The following is a 24,888-nucleotide window of genomic DNA, read 5'->3' as shown; positions in this document are numbered from 1 at the left end:
ATCTCAGAGACTTGCTATTCCATACCTTTGTTATATAGTTTGTGTCCCTGCAACCCCGGGAAGAGTAGTGGCTGCCATTTATGGGGCATCTATGTGATTTACACAAATTCTCATTTCCTCTGTAGGCTAACTGGTAAGGCTGGAGTCATTATCCTCACATTACATATTAGAAAACCGGGACTGAGAGAGGCTATGGAAATTGCTCAGAATCACACAACTAGTAAGTGAGGGAGCCCAGGTTTGATTTCAAGTTAGACTCCTAAGCCACCCGCTCCACTCCTCATTGCCACTTACTAAGGATCACATGGGAACTTAGTAGCAAAACAAGGATTAGAACCAAGGTCTAGACCCCCAGTCTGACCCTTCTACTGTCTTCTGCTCTAGGTTTATAGGATAATTTCAGGAATCCAACAGAAAATTGGGCAAAGGCATAAAATAGCAATTTACGTAAGGAAAACAAAAAAAGTGTACCAATACATGGAATAAAAAGATAGCCTTACCAGTGATTAAATAAATACAAGTAACTGATAAGTAGTTATTTTTCCCCTCAACCTAATAGCTCCCAGTGTTAATGAGATTGTGGTAAAATGATTTTCCGCCAATGGTGGTGTAAGATGGAGGAACCTTTGCAAAGCCTTGTGACATGCATATCAGGGGCCCTAAAATGGTCACAACCTTCAACCCTATACTTTGGTTTCTGCAAATTATTCAAAGAAGCAATCGAACGGGAAAAAGAAAAAAAGGACCCTAGATGCACAAACATGTTCATTGCAGTGTTGTCTATAATTGTATTTAAAAATTATACAAATAAAAATAAACAATATAAATATTCTTTATTTTGAGCCATAGAGAACCAATTAGATATTATTTTGATTATTTCGAACCATAGAGAAGCAATTAGATAATGTTATATGGACTCAGCATATGGTATTGTGGAACCATTTAGAAGAATTCCTGGGAGTGTGAGGTAGTATGGAAATATTTATGCTATTATGATGCGAGCTAGAAGATAGTAGGATACAGGCATATTATCTATCTGTGAAAATGTATTTTGCATATCGACAGAACTGAAAGGTAGCATACAAAAAAAATGCTCTTGCATTTAGGGGCATTATGGGTAACTTTTTTTCTTTTTCAAAGGTTTTTTGTTTTTTTGGTTTTTGTTTTTAATGTTGATGTCATATTCCTTCTACTGTTTAGAAGAATGAGGTACAGCAACCCGTACAGGAAGTCCAGGCTCTGGACTGAGCGGTAAAGGACCTGAGTCTGCTTCTTTTTTCCCCAACCTGGCATGCATTATTGGCCTTCAAAAACCTCAACCTCTCAGTCTACACAATGGGTTATCGTTAGTTTCCTTTCTGCCAGATGGACGGAATGTTTATTTTATAAATCTTTGGACTCACTGAATGCAAGGGCTCCCATAAATATCGTAGGAGGGAGAGGAAGAGAGATATAGGCACTAACTAATTTTAAAAGGAAAGATCACCAGCTTTAATCGGAAACGCGGTTGGGCTGTGCCCCCAGCCGGAGTTTTAGGTGTGCTCCATGCTAGTTAGCAACTTCAGCTGAAAGTGGTACCGTGGGATCCTCCAGGCCTTGAAGATATGAAGCCTACATACGCATGCACGCACGCACGCACGCACGCACGCACGCACGCTAAAATTACCACGTAGTCACGAGGCTGTGTGCGCCGCGAATCATTAAATGCACGAAGCAACCCCAGCTGATGGGTTGACGATGCGTAAGGGTAGCGCGGAAACCACGTGACGGGGAAATGACAGGACGTTTGGAAATGATGGTTTCATTTCCCAGCTTTCTTTTCAGCTGGCGCTTTCTCTTTCAGCCATTACAGGCGAGCAAAAGAGGTTTGATTATCTTGTTTCCCGTGAAAGGTTATTTAGCTCCTCAATCCCATTAAGTCACTTTCTGCCCTCCAGTGCACCCAGGCTTCACCAGGTTATCAGCCCAGGAAGAGTAAATGGAAACACCAGGATCAGATTTCTAAGGGAAGGAAAGTTAAAGCAAAGTTTGAAAGGGGTGACAGCCAACAGCCAGGAGCTTAGGAACTCAATTAGACTGAAAGACAACTATCTCATTATCTCGTTCCGAAATGATCTAAATACATAAGAATCTAAAAGTTTTAAATAAACTTGTCCTCTTGACTGTCTAGATGACTGAATTTCCCTTCTCAAAAAAATTTTAAACACCCACTTTCGTATTTATTTATTCTAAGTGCAGAGCAGCTGTGATAATTATGCTGTCAGATTCAGTAAGCTAATGAGGAGTCAGTCGAATGGAAGGTTTTGCATCTGTGAGATTGCTGCGGGAGAAAAGCTCTGCTGCCTTTTCCCTTCTCTCTTTTTCTTTCTTTCTTCCTTTTTTTTTTTTTTCTTATTTTTGTTTCTTTTTCTATGAGTCGGAAGGAGAGTCGGGCCTTCCGGGCCAAACTGGAATCCCTTTGATTAACTGGTTGCTTTCCCAACACTGTTCCACTAGAGAATTTCTCCCTTTTTTCCCTCTCCCTCTCTCTCTATCTCCCCCACTCCTTCTCTCTCCTGCTTTCCCACTCCCTCTCTCTCTCCTCCCCTTTTCCCCTCTTTTCTCCCTCCCTCTCTGTCTCTCATTCTGTCCCCACCACCCAAATTCCCTTCTTTCTCTCTTTTCTTTCTTCCCCTTCTCTCTTCTCTTTTTCTCTGCCTTCAGTTCCTCCTCCTCCTCCTTCCTCTTCCTCTCCCCTTCTTCCCCACGCCCCCCACACACACCCTTTTCCCCTCCTTCCTTCTCCCTCTCTCCCTCCTCCCTGGCTTTTGAGGTGCTGCTGCTTTTGAGGGACAAGGAGGCCTGAGGGAAATCTTCCTGCCACTGCCCCCCAAGGCAAGAGGACCCCTCTCCCTGAGGGAAATTCCCAAACTGGTTTGGGTTTGAGTTGATCTGAGAGTGGTCTGTGAAGTTTACACACTATTTACTTTAGCTGTTTATTTATGCTATGACATGAGCGAGAAAAAAGTAGAATACAAAATTATAATGTACCTGTGAAAATGTATTATGCACACCAACAAAACTTGATGCCTCCCCTTTAAAGCCCAGCAAACGTGTAATTCCAAACCCAAGGACTCCAGGCCCCAGACTCCTCATGGCGTCCAAGGTAGGTGTCCAGGTCAAGGAAGACAGAGATGGCCCTGCTGGTTTGTTTCTTCTCTTCGGGTGTGAGCAGCCTCCAGCTAACAATATTATGAAAGTATCTTGTGCTTTTGGTGTGCCAAAGCTGGACGCTTCTTTTCCTGTCCCGTTGTGCGATTTGTAGAGCGCTCCCGGTTGGTGCAGATTGTGAGCCTTGGAAAAGCAATGCCCAAATGAAAAGAAGTCCTCAGTAGGTTTGCAGACGAGCTTTGGTGACAATGTGGCTGTTTTTCCCAGATGGCATCAATGCGAATGGCTTGGAACAAAGGCTACGAGTTACTAAAATATATTGTGTGTCAAGAGCAACCCAAGATGTTTTGAATATATTATCTTCTTTAAACTTACAGCAATCTGTGGGAAGTTCTACTATCCCCATTTCGCAGATGAGCTCCTTAAAACATTAACTTTGGGAGAGCTTGACCTATAATTTTAGTGTAGTAAGCACCCAGCAACAACACACACTTAAACACAGGCATCTATAAAAATACAAACTGCCAACATACAGAGCTAAATACATAATTCAGAGGGCAAAGGTAGTGTGTTATGTATATGTGTGTTTTTTAATTTACAAATGTTTTTTAATTTACAAAATTTACAAAATGTTTTTTAATTTACAAAAGTTACACTATAGTGTCTATTTAGATAGATTGCCTAATGTAAATAATGCACCAGGATTTAACATTTTCCAAGACACATCTAGCCCCAGAATAATGCTCAGTGTCTGCCCTCACTGGGACTCATGTCCAGACTCCTGGGCTTGACATTTACTCCCTCCACCATCTGGCTCCAACTCATTTTTCCAGCTGCATCTACTAGTCTGTCTTGCTCTAACCGTGCAAGATGACTTTCCAGTTCCCTCAGACACTTTTCTTCCCCCTTGCCTTTGCTCAAGCCGACCCCACCCCCCCGCCAGCAATATCCTCCCTGGAATTTCTGGACCGTTGAAGGTACAGTCTTCCTTCCCAGCTGAAATGGCACTTGTCCATGCTCTTCTGGCGCTCCATGGAAACGCTGGGACAGAGTCTGTCATAAGTCTTTCCTTGTCCCTCACTTTCGGCCCTCGTTTGTTTGTGTGCATGTCCCCAAACCTATTCCTGTTTTTGGATCCTCAACACCTAGCGTAACACTCTACCAAAGTGCTCGTTTGGTAAATATGTGTTGAGTTGAATTGAGTTAAGAGGCACTTGACAAGTATTAGTAGATTCAGTAAAGCGAATTATCCATGAGTCAGTATAAATTGTTGGTGGGTAAGTCTGCTTCATGTTATGATGTCTCTTCAGGTGACAGATATCACAACAGACAGAAAAAAACACGACACAAAACGTTCCAGGAAATAATATGTTGGTGCTTTTCTCTTTTCCTCCCTACAGAGGAGTCTTTGTTTACAGTTTCGGGAGTGAGGCTAAAGCCAGAAATGTGTGACCTTTTGGTCTCCTACCGGAAAGGTCACCACCCAGCCCAGGTTAGCAAATGCTGGTAAAGAGAGGGAGTGACATCACCGACATCCTTTTCAGGTAAGCGGTCCCAACGGTGAGTCGTCTTACGGACAGAACTGAAAATCCATTACGGCCGGATGGAGAGAACATGGCTCATAGATTCTGAGCGCCTCTGTTCTGTGTCTGGCCCTTTATTCCCCCTCTAGGGACAGGTGGCCTCTCCTCTTTGTGCTGCGAAGTGGGGATGGTAATGTGCCTCACCCGTCTCTCTCACTCCCAGAGGCCTATTAAGGTTCCTAAGACAAAACTTAGTGCATGTGCAATAAAGTACCACAAGGCATGTTGCATCCCCTTAACTCTGTAGCTCTCTCCAGCAGCTGATGGGACAAATCAGAGGTCAAACCCATCCCCATTTGCTCAAGACAGAGGAATGTCCTGGGATATGGGACATTCAGGGCTAAAACTGGCACAGCCTGGGGTAAACCAGGACACTTGGTCACCACAGTGGTGCAGATGGCTACCCAGTCTCCCTCAAATGCCAGAGAAGGCCTGCTTCAGGGCCTGGCCCCGTTCAGGAGATGGCTTTTGATGCCTGTGAGCATCTAGTCATCGCTGCTCCAGGCTTCTTAGGCTACCCCTGCACAGCTGGTCACAGGGAGTTCTCTCATTCCAGGTGAGTTCGGAGAACAACAAGGACCCCATGGGGAGCCATCTGCAATGTCTCAGACACAGCTACTCTCCTCGGTCAGCCCAAGATGACCCAGCCTTCCAAGGTAGTCTTAAGGAGGAAGGGTGCTATGGAGAATTTTTCTGAAACTAGCATATCCTAAAAGAAGTTCTGGTTGGCCCCGGAAGCCAGGTGGGACAACCCCAAAAGCCATTTTAAGTATAGACACCCCCAGATATTATAAGAGCACTTCCCAAACTTGGCCTTCCCAGTGGGGAGAGGGGACAGTAATCCAGACAGAGGAATCACGGTGGTTCCCACACACAAAGCCAGCCAGCCAGTGGGCCCTGTAAGTGGCCCGGGCTCTATCCCGAGCCACGAAATTTGACCACCCCTTAGGCAACCACAACCACGCTTCCTGACCGAACTTTTGAGGCCTGGATGGTAACCAGGGACATGCCCCCCACACCTGCCCCCTCGTAACCTCATTTACATGGCAGGATTCAGCTCTTTGCCTGGAGCTCTCTTTGACTGTTGATATTTCAAGGTGTATACCTATCAGAGATGTTCGTCTTCTGGATTTCCTAAGATCATTTTATTTAGAAATCTGGAGAGGTCCGGGAAGTTTAGAATTTTATAGCTGCTCCTTGGGGCATTGTATGCAATACCCAGGTTTGTATTTTGATAATACGCCATTGGAATCACAACAGGCAACACAATAATGTGGTATTTCCCAAGCACTGTATTTCCTAAAGCAGAGATTTTACTGGGTAATGATGTCATTTTAAACCATCTAGTTATGAGACTACGATGTGCCTTCACCACATTCTATAAAGGGAGGATTTGCCCTTCATAAAATTATTGAAAGGGCGCCTGGGTGGCTCAGTGGGTTAAAGCCTCTGCCTTTGGCTCAGGTCATGATCCCAGGGAGCCCCGAATCAGGCTCTCTGCTCAGCGGGGAACCTGCTTCCCCCACTCTCTCTGCTTGCCTCTCTGCCTACTTGTGATCTCTGTCTCTCTGTCAAATAAATAAAATCTTTAAAAAAAAATTATTGAAGACATTGATGGAAGTGGCCTCAGTTGGTGGTGTTCCATTAGCATTACTATTACTTCTAGTATTGTTATTACTTTATTTTACTAAGCAATCAGGAGATAGGGAGGTAACCCTGCCTCTCTGATCTTCTGACTTTCCACAAAGAATTATTACCTGTAGATATAAAATGGTCCCCATAGAAGGTCAATTAAATGCAGCATGTCAAACTCGGCGCCTGTGCCAGCAACTGAGAAAGGGAGGAGGCAGATTTTGCCTCTATTGGAGTCACTTCATGATGTCCCTGGGCCCTTGGTATTAATGTAAGGAGATAAAACCTGTAGGGGAGGAACCACAATAGGGAAAATCTAGAGCAATTAAACTGTTTAATAAATGATTTGGGATCAGCCAAATCTGGGTGTGCTGGAGTTAAGCAGACTAAAGGTAATCACATGGACACTTGGGGCCTGTAAATCTTTTCCACTAAATTGAATTTATGTTAAAATATTCACTTTCCAGGAGATTCAAAATGTAAATTGGGATATTAGGACTTGTAACTGACAGCAATGCCTCAAAACTAAAACTCTTATAAGATCCTCAAAATGTCAGTTTCAGGAATGGAAAAAGAAATGTATACTGATGTCCATTATGGAGAAACAGAGGGGAACTAAACTTTACTGGGCACATATTGGGCGCCCGGCACTTTACACATGTTATTTCAAAGCTTGGCATGTTTTGAACAATGGGGAATGGTACGGTACAAATGCAGTTTGTATATGTGGAGATCGCTTTTTATTATTTTTTTAAAGTCCTTTTGGTTCTTATTGCTGGGACAAGGTGCAGTCTGTTATAATTTATTATTACCTTTTCCATCTCTCTATATAATCCCATCAATAACTTTGCATTAAATGTTTAGCAGGTTTTCCTTACTCAGTCTGACTCATATATTTTGATTTTATTTGTTCTTCATTTGCTTTCAGGGCTACAATACTGCTGTTTCCGTTTTAATTTGCTCTGCCTTACTAAGAAGCTTCAAATCTAACTGCAGAATGGACCAGGGTTTTCATACCATCACCTGTGACCTGGAATATTGTGAATATGAGGTCTAAGGCCACGGACATGATACTTGAAGAAAAAGCAATGAATGATTATTGCTCTTGTCATTTGCCAAAATTGGCCATTGATTGGCTCAGAAATTAGACAACAGACTGAAATAGTCTGAGAAGGGGATTTCTGAATGATTTCATCTATTTTGTGATTTGAATGAGAGATCCCTGGGCCAGAAGGACCACAGGCCTGATGAAAGGCTAATTGATTAAAAGAATCTGGAGACAGAGCTGGGGCTTACAGGGGCCTGTCCCTCCTGTGTTCACTTACAATTTCCCCCAACAAAAGGACTTCTGTAGCAAGGAGAGGATTAGTCTAAAGTTCAGAAAAGTCTCAGGGAAGATGGTTTCTTGGATAAAGTTGTCAACAAAAGGACCTGCTGAAAACTCTTTGTTAAGATTTCCTAGAGGGCGCTTCTGGATTATCAAACGGGATTATCGAACCACATTACTACCCCAGGCCTGCTAGATTTTAGGAGTTTGGATTGAACCCCTGGTTAGATTTCAATTTTTGGCTGTTTCCTTCTACCGAATCCCAGGTATCGGTGATGATAGCAGAATCGAGGAGGAACCTAAGCTCTGATTCAATGGTGGAGAGACACTGAGTACATAGAGCAGAACACAGAGTTCCAAAGACGTCATTCAAGCCCCGCTGCACCATCAGACACACATGCGTGTGCACACACACAACCCTCAAATAAAATGAGAGATCGGTCTCAGCTAACACATGGATCGTTTTCCGCAACGACTCCTTCTAAAAGAAGCCAGAGAAACTCAAATTACTCACCTAGGGATCGGATCATCTACTCAGGAAATGTAGTAGTCTAGAAACCAGACATTTCTCTGTATCCTTTAGAAGAACAAGGAAGAGCTAATTAAGAAAGAATTAAAAAGTAATACCAGCGTACCCAAAGTCTGAGATGGGAAGAGGAAAAATGCATACAAATAGCCCAAAGAAATCTACCTTAGTATTGGATTTTAGTAAGGTATTTGACTAAACTTTTCCAAACACACCTGAAAGATGGAACTGTGTGGGCTGGATTATAAAGATATGTGTGCAGTGAATGTGCTTTTTCAACCTAGAGAAAAGCCAATTGTGGTAAAGGCTTAAGCCCCATTCTACAAAGATTAATACATATTTGTATTAATCACTTGAATAAAATCAGAGAAAGTACACAGTTTATTCATACAATTCTTTGAAGTATTATTTATTTATTACTTTCATTTTATAAAAGAGGAAGCTGAGACTCAAAGAAGTTACATAACTCGTCCATGGTGGTAAATCTGAGTTGAGGTACAGACCTCTTGTCTGACTGTCTCCAATGTGTATGATCTTTCCAGAAATCACACACCTATCAGATCTGTAGAATACACGGTTCTTCAAGATGCAACTGATATTTAACATTGGATCATGATTTGGAAGACTGAGACCTTGTTAAAACCTAACACCTAAAGGCACCTGGGTGGCTCAGTTGGAGCTTGCTCTCTCCCTCTGCCCCTCCCCCTGCTCATGCTGTGTGTCTCTTTCAAATAAATGAATAAAGTCTCTTTTTTTAAAGATTTTTTAATTTAATTTTATTTATTTATTTGACAGAGAGAGAGATCATAAGTAGGAAGAGAGGCAGGCAGAGAGAGAGATGGAAGCAGGCTCCCTGGTGAGCAGAGAGCCCGATGCAGGACTTGATCCCAGGACCCTGAGATCATGACCCGAGCCGAAGGCAGTGGCTTAGCCCACTGAGCCACCCAGGCAACCAATAAAATCTTTTTTAAAATTAATTTTTTTTAAAAAAGCTAATGCATATGTGTCACTCTATACCTATTAGGATGGCCAAGTTCCAGAACACTGACAAAACCAAATGCTGACAGGGATGTGGAGCAACAGGAACTCTCACTCATTGCTGGTAAGAAGGCAAAATGTTACAGCCACATTGGAAGATAGGTTGGCAGTTTCTTACAAAACTAAACATACTCTATCCATATGATCCTGCCATCATGCTCCTTGATATTTACACAAAGGAATTGAAAACATGTCCGCACAGAAACACACACACAGGTGTTTATTCATAATTGCCAAAACTGGGACACAACCACAATGTTCTCCAGTGACAGAGTAGATAAATAAACTGTGATACATCCACACAACAGATTATTCAGGGGAAAAAAAAAAAAAGAAAGCTATCAAGCTATGAAAAGACATGAAGGAGACTTAAATAAATATTACTAAGTGAAAGAAGCCAATTGAAAAGATTACATATTACATATTAGAGGCACCTGGGGTGGCTTAGTCAGTTAAGCATCTGCCTTCAGCTCAGGTCATGATCTCAGGGTCCTGGAATGAAGCCCCACATCAGGCTCCCTGCTCAGTGCAGAGTCTGTTTCTCCCTCTCCTGCCCCTCCAACCATTTGTGTTCTCTCTCTCTCAAATAAAATCTTCCCAAAAAAAAAAAAAAAAAGAGAGAGAGAGAGAGAGAGAGAGAGAGAGAAAGGAAAAGAAAAGACAACATACGATACAATTACAACTATATGACATTCTGGAAAAGTCAAAACTATGAATATAGTAAAAACATCACGGGTTAAGGAGTCCAAGATGGCAGAGGAGTAGGTGACCTTAATTTTGTTCGGTTCCAGGAATCCAGCTAGATAAGATGTCAAATCATTCTGAACACCTGCCAACAGAACCCTAGATCTGAGAAAAGAATCACTACAATTCTACATAGAAAAGTGACCACTTTCTGGAAGGTAGGATGTGTGGAGAAGTGAATCCAAGGCAATATTTGGGAAGATAGACTGAAGGGGGAGGGAGCCTCCATCAGCCAGCTTCCAACAAGTGATAGAGCAACAGAACACAAAATTGGAACTTACAGAAGTCTGGTCTGATAAGAGACATCACTTAGGTGGCTAAGCAGGGGTGGAGCCCTCCCTGGGACAGTGTGGTCTCAGGACCCTCGGGTCATAGGAGGATTGAGGGTGCCTGACTGCAGCAGAGCTCCCAGGTATCAGAGCAGGGAAGCCAGTGGCAAAGAGTGAGCCAGGGAGTGGCCTCTCAGCTCTGGGTTGTCATAAACCGTGATCTACTACACAGTTGGGCCACTACACTTCAAGCAGGGACCCAACGAGTGGCAGATCCGGGGAGACACCCCTTCTTCCCCAGGGAGGAGTGGCACAGTAGTGCACCACAGGGATCTGCTGGGTTTGAAGATTCAAGAATTATAAGAACATATTATAAGAAACTATATGCCAAAAAAAATAGGCAATCTAGAAGAAATGGATGCATTCCTAGAGATGTATAAACTACCAAAACTGAACCAGGAAGAAATAGAAAACCTGAACAGACCCATAGCCAGAAAGGAAATTTAAGCAGTCATAAAAAATCTCCCAACAAACAAGAGCCCAGGGCTAGATGGCTTCCCAGGGGAATTCTACCAAACATTTAAAGAATTAATACCTATTTTTCTGAAGCTATTTCCAAAAAATATAAATGGAAGGAAAACTTCCAAACTCTTTCTCTGAGGCCAGCATTACCTTGATCTCAAACCCTGAAAAAGACCCCACCAAAAAGGAGAACTAAAGACCAATAGCCCTGATGAACATGGATGTAAAAATTCTCACCAAGATACTAACCAATAGAATCCAATGGTATAGTAAAAGGATTATTCACCATGACAAACTGGGATTTATTCCTGGGCTCCAAAGTTGGTTCAACATTCACAAATCAATCAATGTGATATATCATGTAAATAAAAGAAAGGACAAGAACAATATGATACTCTCAATAGATGCAGAAAAAACATTTGAGAAAGTACAGCATGCTTTCTTGATTAAAACTCTTCAAAATATAGGGATAGAGGGAACATACCTCTATATCATAAAAGACATCTATGAAAAGTGCACAGCAAATATCATTCTCAATGGGGAAAAACCAAAAGCTTTTCCTCTAAGGTCAAGAACACTGCAGGGATGTCCACTATCACCACTGCTGTTCAACATAGTACTAGAAGTTCCTACCGTCAGCAATCAGGCAACAAAAATAAATAAATAGCATTGGAATTGGCAAAGAAGAAGTCATACTCTCACTCTTGGCAGATGAAAGGATACTCTATGTGGAAAACCCAAAAGACTCCACTCTAAAACTGCTAGAACTCATACATGAATTCAGTAAAGTGGCAGGATATAAAATCAATGCACAGAAATCAATTGCATTTCTCTACACCAACAGCAAGAGAGAAGAAAGAGAAATTAAGGAGTCAATCCCATTTACAATTAACCAAAGAGGCAAAGAATCTGTACTCAGAAAACTATGAAGTACTGATGAAAAAATTAAAGAAGACACAAAGAAATGGAAAAATGTTCCATGCTCATGGATTGGAAGAACAAATATTGTGAAAATGTCTATGCTACCTAAAGCAATTTACACATTTAATGCAATCCCTATCAAAATACCATTAATTTTTTTCAAAGAAATGGAACAAATAATCCTAAAATTTATATGGAACTGGAAAGAGCCCGAATAGCCAGAGAATATTGAAAAAGAAAACCAAAGTTTGTGACATCACAATTCCAGACTTCAAGCACTATTACAAACCTGTAATCATCGAGACAGTATGGTACTGACACAATAACAGACACATAGATCAATGAACAGAATAGAGAGCCCAGAAATGGACCCTCAACTCTATGGTCAACTAATCTTCGACAAAGCAGGAAAGAATGCCCAATGGAAAAAAATTAGTCTCTTGAACAAATGGTGTTGGGAAAATTGGACACCCACATGCAGAAGAATGAAATTGGATTATTTCTTTACACGACACATGAAAATAGACTCAAAATGGATGAAAGACCTCATTGTGAGACAGGAATCCATCAAAATCCTTGAGCGGAACACAGGCAACAACCTCTTCGACCTCAGCCATAGCAACTTCTTCCTAGAAACATCACCAAAGGCAAGGGAAGCAAGGGCAAAAATGAGCTATTGGGACTTCATCAAGATCCAAAGCTTTTGCACAGCCAAGGAAACAGTCAACAAAACCAAAAGACAACTGACAGAATGGGAGAAGATATTCGCAAATGACATATCAGATAAAGGGCTAGTATTCAAAATCTATAAAGAACTTATCAAAGTCAACACCCAAAGAATAAATAATCCAATCAAGAAATGGGCAGAGGACATGAACAGACATTTCTGCAAAGAAGACATCCAGATGGCCAACAGACACATGAAAAGTGCTCAACATCCCTCGGCATCAGGGAAATACAAATCAAAACCACAGTGAGACACCACCTCACACCAGTCAGAATGGCTAAAATTAACAACTCAGAAAATGACAGGTGTTGGCAAGGATCAGAGAAAGGGAGCCCTCGTACGCTGTTGGTGGGAATGCAAGCAGTACAGACACTCTAGGATACAGTATGGAGGTTCCTCAAAAAGTTGAAAAGAGAGCTACCCTACAACCCAGCAATCACACTACTGGGTTTTTAAGATACAAATGTAGTGATCCAAAGGGGCACATGCACTTGAATGTTTATAGCAGCAATGTCCACAATAGCCAAAGTATGGAAAGAACCTAGATGTCCATCAACACATGAAAGGACAAAGAAGATGTTGTATACATATATACAATGGAATACTATGCAGACATCAAAAAATGAAATCTTGCCATTTGCAACGCAGTGGATGGAATTAGAGAGAATTATGCTAGGCAAAATAAGTCTGATAATCAGAGAAAGACAATTATCATATGATCTCTTTGATATGAGGAATTTGAGAGGCAGGGCAGGGAGTCGTGGGGGGTAGAGAGGGAAAAAAAATAAAACAAGATGGGATCGGAAAGGAGACAAACCGTAAGAGACTCTTAATCTCATGCAACACACTGAGGGGTGCTGAGGGGTGGGGGGGGTAGGGATAGGGTGGCTGGAGTGTGGACACTGGGGAGGGTATGTGCTATAGTGAGTGCTATGAAATGTGTAAGCCTGATGATTCACAGACCTGTACCCCTGGAGCAAATAATGCATTATATGTTAATTTAAAAAAGAAAAGAAAAGAAAAGAAAACCCAGCAAAACATCATTCCAGTCTTCCTCCTTGATTTTGTAAAAGGAGCATTCTTGGTATTTATGCATATTTTTTCTTCCCGTGTTTTTGTTGATTCTTTTGTATAGACATACACCTGACTTTTAAGTACGTAATTTATAATTCATTTGGTGTATTAGTTATTTTAAGGATGCTTACTCAGTCATTAGGGCTACTCGCCTAATATTTCTGTCTCCCAAGCTCCATAACTGGATGGCACTTCCTGGCCATCTGGTAAGTGGATAAGACTGTCTGATTAGTGCTGGCCAATGAATTATGAGTGGAAGGGATATGTGTCACTTCTGAACCAGACATTCATTTAACTGCCAGTGCAAGACCCTCCAGGTCTCTTTTTTTTCCTTCTGTTACAGTGACGAGCAGTATTCAGGGTGGTCCCAGAATGGGGAGATGTAGAACAGAGTCCCCAGATGACATATGATGAATATACAATGGGAAAGAAAAATAAAATTTTGTTTTAAGCCACTAATATTTGGGGGTTATTTGTTATTACAGTATAACCTAGCCTAACCTGACTAGTACTGGGTCACTATCCAAAATGGTAGTTACTGGCCATATGTGACTGTTTGTGTATATGTTTAATTAAGTTAAAAATTCAGTCCTTCACTCCTAACCCCATTTCAAGAGGTCAAGAGCCACATATGGCTAGCAGCTACCATGATGCACAATGCAGATGTAGGATATATCCATCATTGCAGAAAGCTTTGTTGAACAGTGATGTCATACAGTAGTAGGGTTTTTATGAGAGATGGTTCTTACTTTTCTTGATACTTTATGCATCTAATACCATCTCAGAGTTACTCTCGAAAGTGTCCCCTTTCTAAAAATCTCTGGCAATGTACAGTGTAGATTACCTTCTGGAAGAAAAGAAATCACTCTGAGCAGTTACAATCCTAGAACCAGAGGGCTCAGAGGTCTTTTCCTATAGGTACATTAGCAAGGAATTGACACCTTTTTGTTACTCTTGACACCTTTCATAAATGAATTCTCACAGTAGTTTTTAGTCCATCCTCTCTGGACATTTGCTACTTTTTTTTTAAAGATTTTATTTATTTATTTGACAGAGATCACAAGTAGGCAGAGAGGCAGGCAGAGAGAGAGAGAGAAGCAGGCTCTCTGCTGAGCAGAGAGCCTGATGCGGGGCTCGATCCCGGGACCCTGAGATCATGACATGAGCTGAAGGCAGAGTCTCAACCCACTGAGCCACCCAGGCACCCCAACATTTGCTACTTTTAAGTCCTCTGTATCCCTAAGCAGGTTGATAACCTGGTGGAAGAGCTGAGGTCTCAGTAATGATTCATCCAAGTTAATGAACATCCTTATAATCAATTGTTTCTACCGTAAGAACTGCCATTGGATATTAGAAGAAAATCTTATAGAACCCCCCAAACTGAACCAAGATATAAATAATTCTCCCCATCTACTCATTAATTCATTCAAGAATTAATCTAGACACTAGAAATCTAGACACTGGAAATACGAAAAGTAAAGTTCCCCCAAGGATCTAGATACTAGAAATATGAAAAGTAAAGTTCCTCCAAGGATCTTATACTCTAATGGAGAATTAGATTAAAATAAATATAAGATCCAGTGACAACATATCCTTCTGTCCTATCACGGAGGAGATGGCCGTCAGCCTCTGTCTTGAAGTAAGATTTGCTGAGCATGCAATCAAGGGGATGAAAACAAGATAGCCCAATATAACACTGCATGTTAATTATACTTCAATTAAAAACAAACAAATAAATAAATAAGATAGCCCTGTGTGAGGGAAATACAGAAGGAATAGGATATTTTTGAAATTGAAAAGGAAGGGATTGAAAGGACAAATCAACTAATAAACCTATTATTATTATTATTATTATTATTATTATTATCAATTCAATGGTTAAATCCATGAAGATATTATTTCATATAAGGCCAGACATATGTGGTTCCAGGACTGATTAATTTAATGGGTCAATCACATCAACAATCCAGGCACTTTCCATCTTTCTTCCCTGTATCTTCAGTGTCCTTCATTGCCCTATTCTCAGACTGTTCCAGTCATTGTCACCAGATGTTGCCACAGTTTCAGGCATCACATGAAGTACAAGAATGTCCAGTTGAAGAAGAGGACATTTCTCCCTGTGTGCTTCCTTTTTTTTTTTTTTTTTTTTTCTTTTTTTTTTCTTTCTTTCTTTCTTTTTTTTTTTTTAGATTTTATTTATTTGAGAGAGAGACAGAGAGGGCACAGCAGGGGGAAGGGGCAGAGGGAAAGGGAGAAACAGGCTCCCCGCTAAGCAGGGAGCCAAATGCTATGGGCTCTGTCCCAGGACCCTGGGATCATGACCTGAGCCAAGGGCAGACGCTTAACTGACTGAGCCACCCAGGCGAAGAAAGCACGATTGTCTTCACATCCTAGTGATCAGACTGTCACATCTCCACTCTTAAATTGCTAGCAAGGGTAATGAGATGACTGCTTTAAAATGGTCAGGAATGACTCCTGATCTGAGGTTAGGATCACCTTTCCTGAGAGACGAATTCCTGAATAGTCATGACTTTCTTATAACTGAAGAAGAAGTGGGAATGATTGTTGAACAGACAAGCAACAATTGATTGTGGGGTCTAAGAGTGCAGGGAGCAGGAGGTAGGGGGTGGGGGTGGTTATTAGCTTTCCAGTCTGGGGCCAGGATAACTTATTATATAATTTATAGTCAGGTAATTAGTTTGAGAGAGAAGGCTAGGAGCTCATTTTGGACATCTTGAGTTTGAGATATGCATCAGACAATTATAACTGCTGACCTGAGACCAGGAACTTCAAACTGTGGGCATCACCTACATGATGATGTCCTCGAAGTCTCAAAGATGCAATGGCCCAAGAGAACAAATATAAAGAGAAGAAGTGCAGGGGTGAAAGAAGAAGCACCAAAGGAGACAAAGCATTAGTAGCTAGATGTTGGTGGGTTGAAGGGATGAAACAAGAAATGAGAATCATTCTGGGTAACAAAAGTTAAGAAGAGTGTTCTAAGACTGCATGGCCTACAAAGAAGAATGTCAGGGTGCTATAAACCAAGGCAGGCCATAGATCGTGATGCGTACTGGTCCTCAGTGACCTATAAGGGAGCAGTTTCTATGGTATGGTGGTCATGGAAAAATACAGTGGGTTAAAGAGTGAGTGGCAAGAAAGTAGAAGCAGAGAGTATCTTTCAGAGACTGTCATGGAAGGATGGAAAAGATGGAGTGCTAGCTAAAGTGTCAAAGGGCTGAAGGAAAAAGAAGTTGGAAGCATCCGTGGATAGTCTAGACACACAAGGCATGCTCCTTCCTTGGACTTCTGCCTCGCTCCCCCTCTTCTCCCAAACATCCTCACAACCACCTCCCTTGCCTGTGTCAAAACTATGCTCCATTGTTGCCTATCTCCTAGGCAAATGGAGATAATAGTATCTGCCTCATAGAGTTACTTGTGAGGATTAAGTGAGTGAATACACTTTTAAAGTATTTTAAACAGTGCCTGGCAAATAGCAAGCACTATAAAAATTAGCTAGAGTAGTACTGGTGGTGGCGGCAATGGTTAACAGAAGTAGTGGTGGTGACCATGGCAGTGGCAGTCATGGTGATGGTGATCACGGCGGTAGTGGTCATGGTGATGGTGATCACGGTGGTGGTGGTCGTGGCGATGTCACGTGATCATGGCGGTGGTAGTCATGGTGATGGTAGTAATGGCAGTAGGAGTCATAGCGAAATGGAAGGAAAAGGCACCATGGAAATTAAAAGCGCCAAGACCATGGGATTCTAGTTAGCAAGGCAAAGCAGGAGTCTAGGAGGGCAAAAAGAAATCAAGTTAAAGAATAAAAGAGTTAATTGGGGCTTAGAGAGATGTGGGGGGGTGGGGCGAAAGTGACCACAGCTGGTTCTGGTTGGTTGTAACTGTGGTTCACTGCGGTGAGCCTGGCTAGTTAGAGTTGCAGGCACTTTTATAATGAAGCATACTTGGGTTTTTATTAGCCCCCTGCTCTGATAAACGTTCAAAAATAAAGATAGGTGTTTTAAAATATAAATATTTTTCTTCCCAGACAATTCAAGCCCTGCAAACTTGTGTGAAATAATGGCACTGATTTTTCTTTTCTTGTCCTCTGAGATTTTTTTTATCTTTTTTTAGTTTAGTAGGCATTTTGTAATTTATTATGTTTAAACAATATTTGAGGAGAGATCTAGGGGATTCGAGGCAGGAAATGCAAAAGGCCAGGCTAATTGTACTAACGGAGCCCACTACAATGGCCGCAAAGGGCCACACGTTGCTAGAAAAGACAATTCCCCAAAAGGGTGGCTGGGGAAGGCAGATAAAAGACCGAAGTTGGGTCATGTGACAGGTGTCACTTGAGTAACGGTACTGGGCCAGAGATAAAAGCCCACTCCTTTTGGTCACATGACACAGCTTCATTACGCTCCCAGTGGGGGGTTAGAGTCTGGATGCCATTTTTACTTATTTATTTATTTGTGTGTTTTTTTCCCTTATTCTGTGATAATGAGAAAATGTTTAAACTCCCATCTCTGTGTTTAAACATTTCTCCCTGCTGACAGCAGCGGGATACCCCTTGATCAACTGTCAGATTGGAAAGTGCAATTTTTCTGGAAAGTAAACAGCATGTTAGCTGGTTGGAAATAATTTTCTGTTTATTGGTAGCTGTTAGTCCAGGAGTGATGGAGCCCTGTGACAGCACTTGTCAAGTGAGGAATAAGAAACAAGTTTGGAAATACCTTTAAGACAGAGTTTTGACAATAGGGCCTTACTACTTTTTCATAGAAATGTACTCTAAAAAAGTGAAGTTAAAATGGCAAAAAAAACTTTCCAAGTGTTAGCAGCTTCTGGAGATCCTTCTGGCAAAACTGACAGAGTCAAAGGCAAACTCATGGAACGCCATGGGTCGTGGCAGGACTAAATCCCACCCCCCTTGCTACCACTGGGGAAACTGAGGCTCAGCCAGACTTTGGCTGAATTGGATTCACCTGGAGAGATGTTTCTGTTTGTTTCTTTGTTTGTTTTGGGTTTTGTCTTGTTTTTTGTTGTTGTTGTTTTGTTTTTTTTTTAATACCAATGCCTGGGTCCCATTGCCGGGAATTCTTGTTTAATCTGGTGTGTAGCATTAGGCATCCGGATTTTTGAAAGCTCCCCGTGTTATTCCAATGTGCGGCCAGGGCTGACGGTCACCGCTCCACATGGAGCCAGGGTTCTCCCATTATGCTATCACTATCCGCCTGGAGAAATCTCCATCAGTCACAGGACAGTTCTTAACGGGACGCTTCACTCTCTCTAGCTGGTTCCATCATCCTCCAGTGTCTACACTCAGCCACCCAGAATCTCTCATCACTCCCCAAAGACAGTGTTCTATTCTATAGCCCTAGGCTTTTGCACATTCTGTTCCCTCTGCTTAGAACATCCTTCTTCCTTCTGCTTGGTGGATTCCTAGTCGTCCTCAAGACTCAGCTCAAAAGTCATCCTCCCTGACTTCTCCAGCCCACAGATAGTTGCTCTCCCCCTGGGATCCCAGAGCACCCCTTTGCTGTTACATCTGAGTATTGGTCCTATAAGATTGTAATTATGAGTTGACACTTCTTCCTCCCTTACTAAAACTGACTGCAGCAGGAGTAGGTCAGAAGAATGCTTCACTTTCTAATTTTATCGCCAGTGTCTCGTGTAGACATTGAGAAGATGTTCAATAAACGATGGTTAAATGCACAAATTGAAAACATCATCAACAACACTTGCTATCTTTCTTTGAGATCAAATCATAACGTCATTCTGCTTTTCATTCCAGAGACAGTAAAGCTCGTGTAGCTTGATTTACATATAAGACAGGGCATCAACACACCTAGGCTCTGTCACTTGCTGGCCTTCATTTTTCATCTTTAAGACGTGTCAATAATCCTGCTTTGGGGGCGCCTGGTTGGCTCAGATGGTTCAGTGTCTGCCTTTGGCTCCGGTCCTGATCCCAGGGTCCTAGGATGGAGCCCCAAGTCGGGCTCTCTGCTCAGCAGAGAGCCTGCTTCTCCCTCTCCCTCTGCATGCTGTTCCCCCTGCTTGTGTGCTCTCTCTCCCCACCCCTGTCTCTGTCCAATAAATAAATAAAAATCTAAGAAAGTAAAAAATAAAAAAATAATCATACCTGCTTTGCAGAATGAGCTGAGGATTCATCACGTGACACCCAGCAGCACGCTTGACACCGAGTAGGCGCTAAATAAATTAGAATTTTTATTATCATAATAAGTAAAACTAACTGAAAACAAAGTTGAACTAAGCAGCCCATGTGTTTATTCATCTCTCTCCACCTTCAGAGCGTGAGCCCCTGAGAGGCAGGAACTGTCGTATTTATCTGTGTGCTCTCTGGGGCTGGAACACAGTAGGCATTCATTAATTAATTCAGTCACTTTCTCAACTGCATTTATTAAGCTAATGAATAAAATAAATAGGATTTGGGTGAGAAGGAAGGGGGCTGTATGGGGGAGCACAGACTCACGTATTTGCCCAGCTTACCAAACAGAACCCACAATCTTGGCAGTTGCAAGATATTTACAGATCTTCTATAAAATTGCTTATTTACCAGTGAGGAAATGGAGATACCCAACTAGGAAAGCTATTTTAATTTCAGCATTTATTACAGAATTTCTGGGTTAGGAGTCGATGATGACCAAGTAGGAATTCAAGTCCACGTTTGTAGAAGTTGGTCCTAACAGTGACTTGCTGAGTGAACAATAACTAGGACAGCACCTGATTTTCTACACAATGAGAAACTGGAAGGTTAAGAAAAATTTCGGGGGAAAAATAAAATCACAGGTGACATCTTTGAGTATTACTGATTCCAGACTATATATAAAATAAATGAAATAAAATAAAATAGAGCATCTCTTACCCAAAATGTATTTAAATTTATGTTAGTCTGTCCTTCCAAAAGGCAGACAGAAAACACAATTTGGGTCATTTAACAAGTGTTTATTTAAGCAACAACAAAGCAGATAAAAGTGCTAAGCAGATATAATTGCAGGAATAGGCTTCTTTTTAAAAATCACCTCAATAGATGTGTCCCCCAAATCTGAGTCATTCCTAAGCCGTCTGAAAGCTACTTCCAGCTTCCAGGGCAATCTAGCATGAAGTTTCCCGGGTGAGCCAGAGGCACTGGCCTTGGAAGTCAAGAAGGCTGCTCCAGGGGTACAATGGTGACAGGCAGGAGCATTGGTCACGGATGTGTGGCAGGAAAATCCAGGGAGCTCTTTGGGACAAATGTCTCATACCTCTCGACCTCGGTGCCCTGATCTGTAGGAAGAATCTCCGTTAACACCCACCTCTCCCCTAAAGCTTGTACACAAGCCCAGAAATGAAACTCGGGCCCTATATCAGGTTGTTAGGGTTGCCATAACAAAATACCACACACTGTTTGGCTTTATTTATTTTCTCACGGTTCTGGGGGCAGGCAGTCCAAGATCAAGTTGTGTGCAGGGCTGATTTCTTCTGAGGCCACTCCTTGGCTTACCGTGTCCTCCCATGGTCATCTCTTGCTATATGTGATCTGTGCTCTCATATCCTCTTATTAAAAGGACGCTAGGGTCTACCCTCATTTAACTTAATCAACTATTTAAAAACCTTATCTCCAAACACAGTCACATTCTAAAGTATTGGGAATAGGACTTTAATATATATGAATTTCGTAGGGGACACAATTCAGCCCATAACAGTTCTCTTAGCTGTAAGACTGGCTGCTGACTTCTCTCATGAAGAAGAAAGAGGAAGGAAGGAAGGAAGGAAGGAAGGAAGGTAGGAAGGAAGGAAAGAAGGGAGGGAGGATGAATGATGAATGAATGATGAATGATGAATGAATGCTCTAAACCGGCCAGATACTACACTACAAACAATGTTATGTTTTTTCCTGGCTACTCTGGTTTTCCTTAATGTGGTTATGTATAAAAACACTATTGGAGGGTGGCCCCAGGCGGGAGTGGGGGTCAGCAGGCAGCCCCCAGCCCCAGATAACAGGGCTGCTCTCCAGGAACACGTGTTAGAAAGAGTGCTTGATCAGAGTGTCAACTTATGGGCCGTGTAGAATACTAAGTGGTTTTGTCTGTCACCTCCTCCACCCCCACTGGAATTTGGCCATAATCTGATGGAAACACTTTGCCTATTTTCAGGAGGATTTTCCACTATCAGTAAAGCTGTTTTTCGTACTTAGGTTATCACCACAGGCTTTCAGAACAGCAGAACCGCTCTCCCCCTGGGAGGCATGTGTATCTCAAGGGTCGTGGGATGTGGGACCAAAAGCCACTATGTGCAGAATGTTCTAGTAATTGAGCATTTCCTTCACATTGAATTACAGCCCGTTTCCCCAGCAGTGACTCTGGGCTAGGCGCTCCTCCTGTAGCATTTCTTCATTAGCCCTACTTTATAGCATGGGGGGACAGTGGGGGTGGGGCAGCGGGGGGAGGGGGAGGGGGAAACTTGTGGGGGGCAGCGTGACAGATAAGGGGTAAGCAGGCAAGCTGTTTGCAAACTCAAATCCAGCCCATGTGGTTGCAGAGTCCATGCCTGAACTCCTACTCATGCTGTCCTCATGTCCCTGTGAAGCGGTCCGACTTGACCTTCATAAGCGGCTATGTGAGAAGGGGTTACACGGGCCGGTATGAGAGTCCAAATGCCTGACTTCACAGCACCCTGCCCAAATAGTTTTGGATCAGTCCTTTAACCTCATTAGGCTTCAATTTCCTCACCTGTAAAAACAGGTAGTCCTTACCTCTAAGGGGGTTATAGTGAGGCTTGAAGGGGTCTGACCCATGAAGGGTACTCAGTAAATGAGGGTTACTAGTATTATTACCTCACCCCAAACAGAAACAAAATTACAGATTGGTTCCCACCTAGGGGTGAAGAAGCATGTGCATTTGTATGTAGACCGTGTGTCCACAAAAAACTACAACCACCACTATTTATTTTTTTTAAAAAGATTATTTATTTATTTGACAGAGAGAGAGACAGCAAGAGAGGGAAAACAAGTAGGGGGAGTAAGAGAGGGGGAAGCAGGCTTCCTGCCAAGCAGGGAGCCCGATGTGGGGCTCGATCCCAGGACCCTGGGACCATGACCTGAGCCAAAGGCAGATGCTTAAAGACTGAGCCACCCAGGTGCCCCATACCACTATTTATTGAGCATGTCTATGTCTATGACTATGTCTGTCTATGTCCTTATATATATCACTTGGTGTTTTTTATATATGACCTTATCTATTCCCTATAGCCATCCTCTGAAGTGGTTAATACTGTGATCGTCCTACACAGAGGAAGAAAATGAAGCTCAAAGAGGCCGAGGGTCTTGCCTGAGATCACACAGCTCAAAAATGATGGAGCTGAACTTCGGTTCTAAGACAGTCTCCAGAACCTATGCTTCTGGTCACTAAGATACACAATGACTCTCTGAAGTAATAAACTTAAAAAAAAAAAAAATCCCCAAAGTTGCTGCCCTCAACTATAACCTTTTAAAGAAATTGCTTTGAAAGGTGCCAGTTTGTCCCACCAATGCTCCCATTCACGGTTCCTACTCTATGGCCCTTGGAAGCATCCACAGCCCTCACGAGAAAACTAGGCTTCCTCGATTATATAAGCCTCATCTTTTAATCGAACATGGTATTACTTAACTCAATTATTCACCTTATTCCCCAGACTTTGATCTAAATGAATTTTGGCTGTTGTTAAAAATCAAATTCACCTTTAAAGCATAAATATTTGCCCCCATCTAGACACTCCGAAGAATGCACTTAAGTGTTTAAAAATGAAATGAACCGGAGTATTTTTAACAGTATTTTTGGAATCAGTGATTCGTCTTCCAAGGAGACTGCTTTGAAGGGGAGACTCATGTGGGATGCATAAGCTCTGGTATGTTTATTTAAAACATACCTTAAATTTCCTCATATACATTCACAATTAACTTGTCTAGAAGCCCCAGACACTCGAAGCTGCTAAGGCAGGGGACGTTCGTCAGGTCCCTGAGTCCTTTTCAGTCATGTCTCTCCTGGACTTCTAAACATTTATTCAGTGGGTTATAAACATAAGTGAAAGAGTTTATTGAGGAAAGCCCCCCGCCCCCGCCCAAACAGGGGTTCTCCCGCACATACACCTGGGAACCAGGACTCTGTTCTGCGAAGCTGAGCCCTAAGCCAGAAATGGCAGTTGGTAACTAGAGAGAGAGAGTCTTGGGCTGTGAAGGGACAAATGAAAGTATCGGTACAGTTGTTTTCTGTTGGGGGTAGGAAGTCAGCAATTCTCTCATTCATGGGGCTACCCCGAACTTAAATGCCTGTCAGGTGCTAGAAACCAGGTGTGGCCTCCAAGTCGGGCAGTGCTGGGTCACTTCTGACAAAATTTCTCCACATGATTTTCACATGGCCTCCCATGTGAGAGTCAATCCGATGTCAGACGTGTGGGACGGTCCTTCCACAGCCTTTCTCAGGCGTCAACCCTTGATGAGTCAGTGGTGACCCCAGCCCAGACATCCCACTGGGTTTAGTCATTTTATCAGACCCTACTTCAATCCCTACTTTCAACTTGACTCAAAGCACAGACCTTCTACTTTCTGCACTAATCTAGCTTTGGTTTCTGTAAACTCTTGTCATTTTCGTTTGGCTTACGCTATTGCCTGGTTCCTACAAAGCTTCCTCCCCCCGCCATACTGTGCTTCCCAGAGGCTCACAACCCTGAACTATTCCAGATGACAAACTGTATACACCTTGTACTCGTCCAAGTAAATCCATCTTCCCTCGCTTTGGTCTAGCCCCCATTTGTCTTACCAGTTAGATGGTAAAACTGATTCATGTATCGGGCAAAATAGTATGTCCCCTGCAAAGATGTCCACATCCTAACCTGGGAATCTGTGACGATGTCACATTATAGGGCAAAGGGGAATTAAAGTTATGGGTGGAACTAAGGTTGCTGATTAGCTGACCTTAAAAAAGGGAGATGATCCGGGATTATCCAGGTAGATCTAATGTGATCTCAGGGTCTTCAAAAGTGTGCAACAGAAGAGCTTAGAGCAATGTGACATAGAGCTGGAGGCTTTGGAGGAGGTCAGAGCGCCATGACAGAGAGCCCGACACACTCTTGCTGGCTCCGAAGACAGAGAAGCGGGCCGTGAGCCAAGGAGAATGGGAAGCTTCTTTGAAGCCGGAAAGAGCAAGGAGCTAGCTTCTTCCCTAAAGCCTCCAAAATGGAATCCCATTCTGCTGAAACCTTGATTTTAGCGCACTGAGACCCATTTTAGACTTACAAACTACAGAACTTAAGATAACATATTTGTGTTGTCTTGAGCCATTCCATTTAGGATCGTGTGATTTGCTACAGCAGCGACAGAAAATGCAGTTAGCTAGGATCTAAAT

At 42.5% G+C, this 24,888-nt stretch overlaps 1 protein-coding gene across 1 annotated transcript in view; it reads left to right on the top strand.

Annotated features, from left to right (window-relative positions):
• CDK15 (cyclin dependent kinase 15) overlaps positions 1-7,904 on the top strand; it is an 80,298-nt gene extending 72,394 nt beyond the window's left edge. The window contains exons 13-14 of the mRNA XM_032860065.1: positions 4,551-4,694; positions 7,294-7,904. Of these exons, the coding sequence (XP_032715956.1) occupies positions 4,551-4,660 (110 nt within the window). The 3' untranslated portion in view covers positions 4,661-4,694; positions 7,294-7,904. The remainder of the gene's footprint in view (positions 1-4,550; positions 4,695-7,293) is intronic.
• The last annotated feature ends 16,984 nt before the right edge of the window (positions 7,905-24,888 follow it).

Source organism: Lontra canadensis, unplaced genomic scaffold (assembly GCF_010015895.1).
Source record: "Lontra canadensis isolate GAN:19392208 unplaced genomic scaffold, GSC_riverotter_1.0 scaffold18, whole genome shotgun sequence".
Taxonomy (NCBI): Eukaryota; Metazoa; Chordata; class Mammalia; order Carnivora; family Mustelidae; genus Lontra; species Lontra canadensis.
This window is presented reverse-complemented; position numbering and strand designations above follow the sequence as displayed.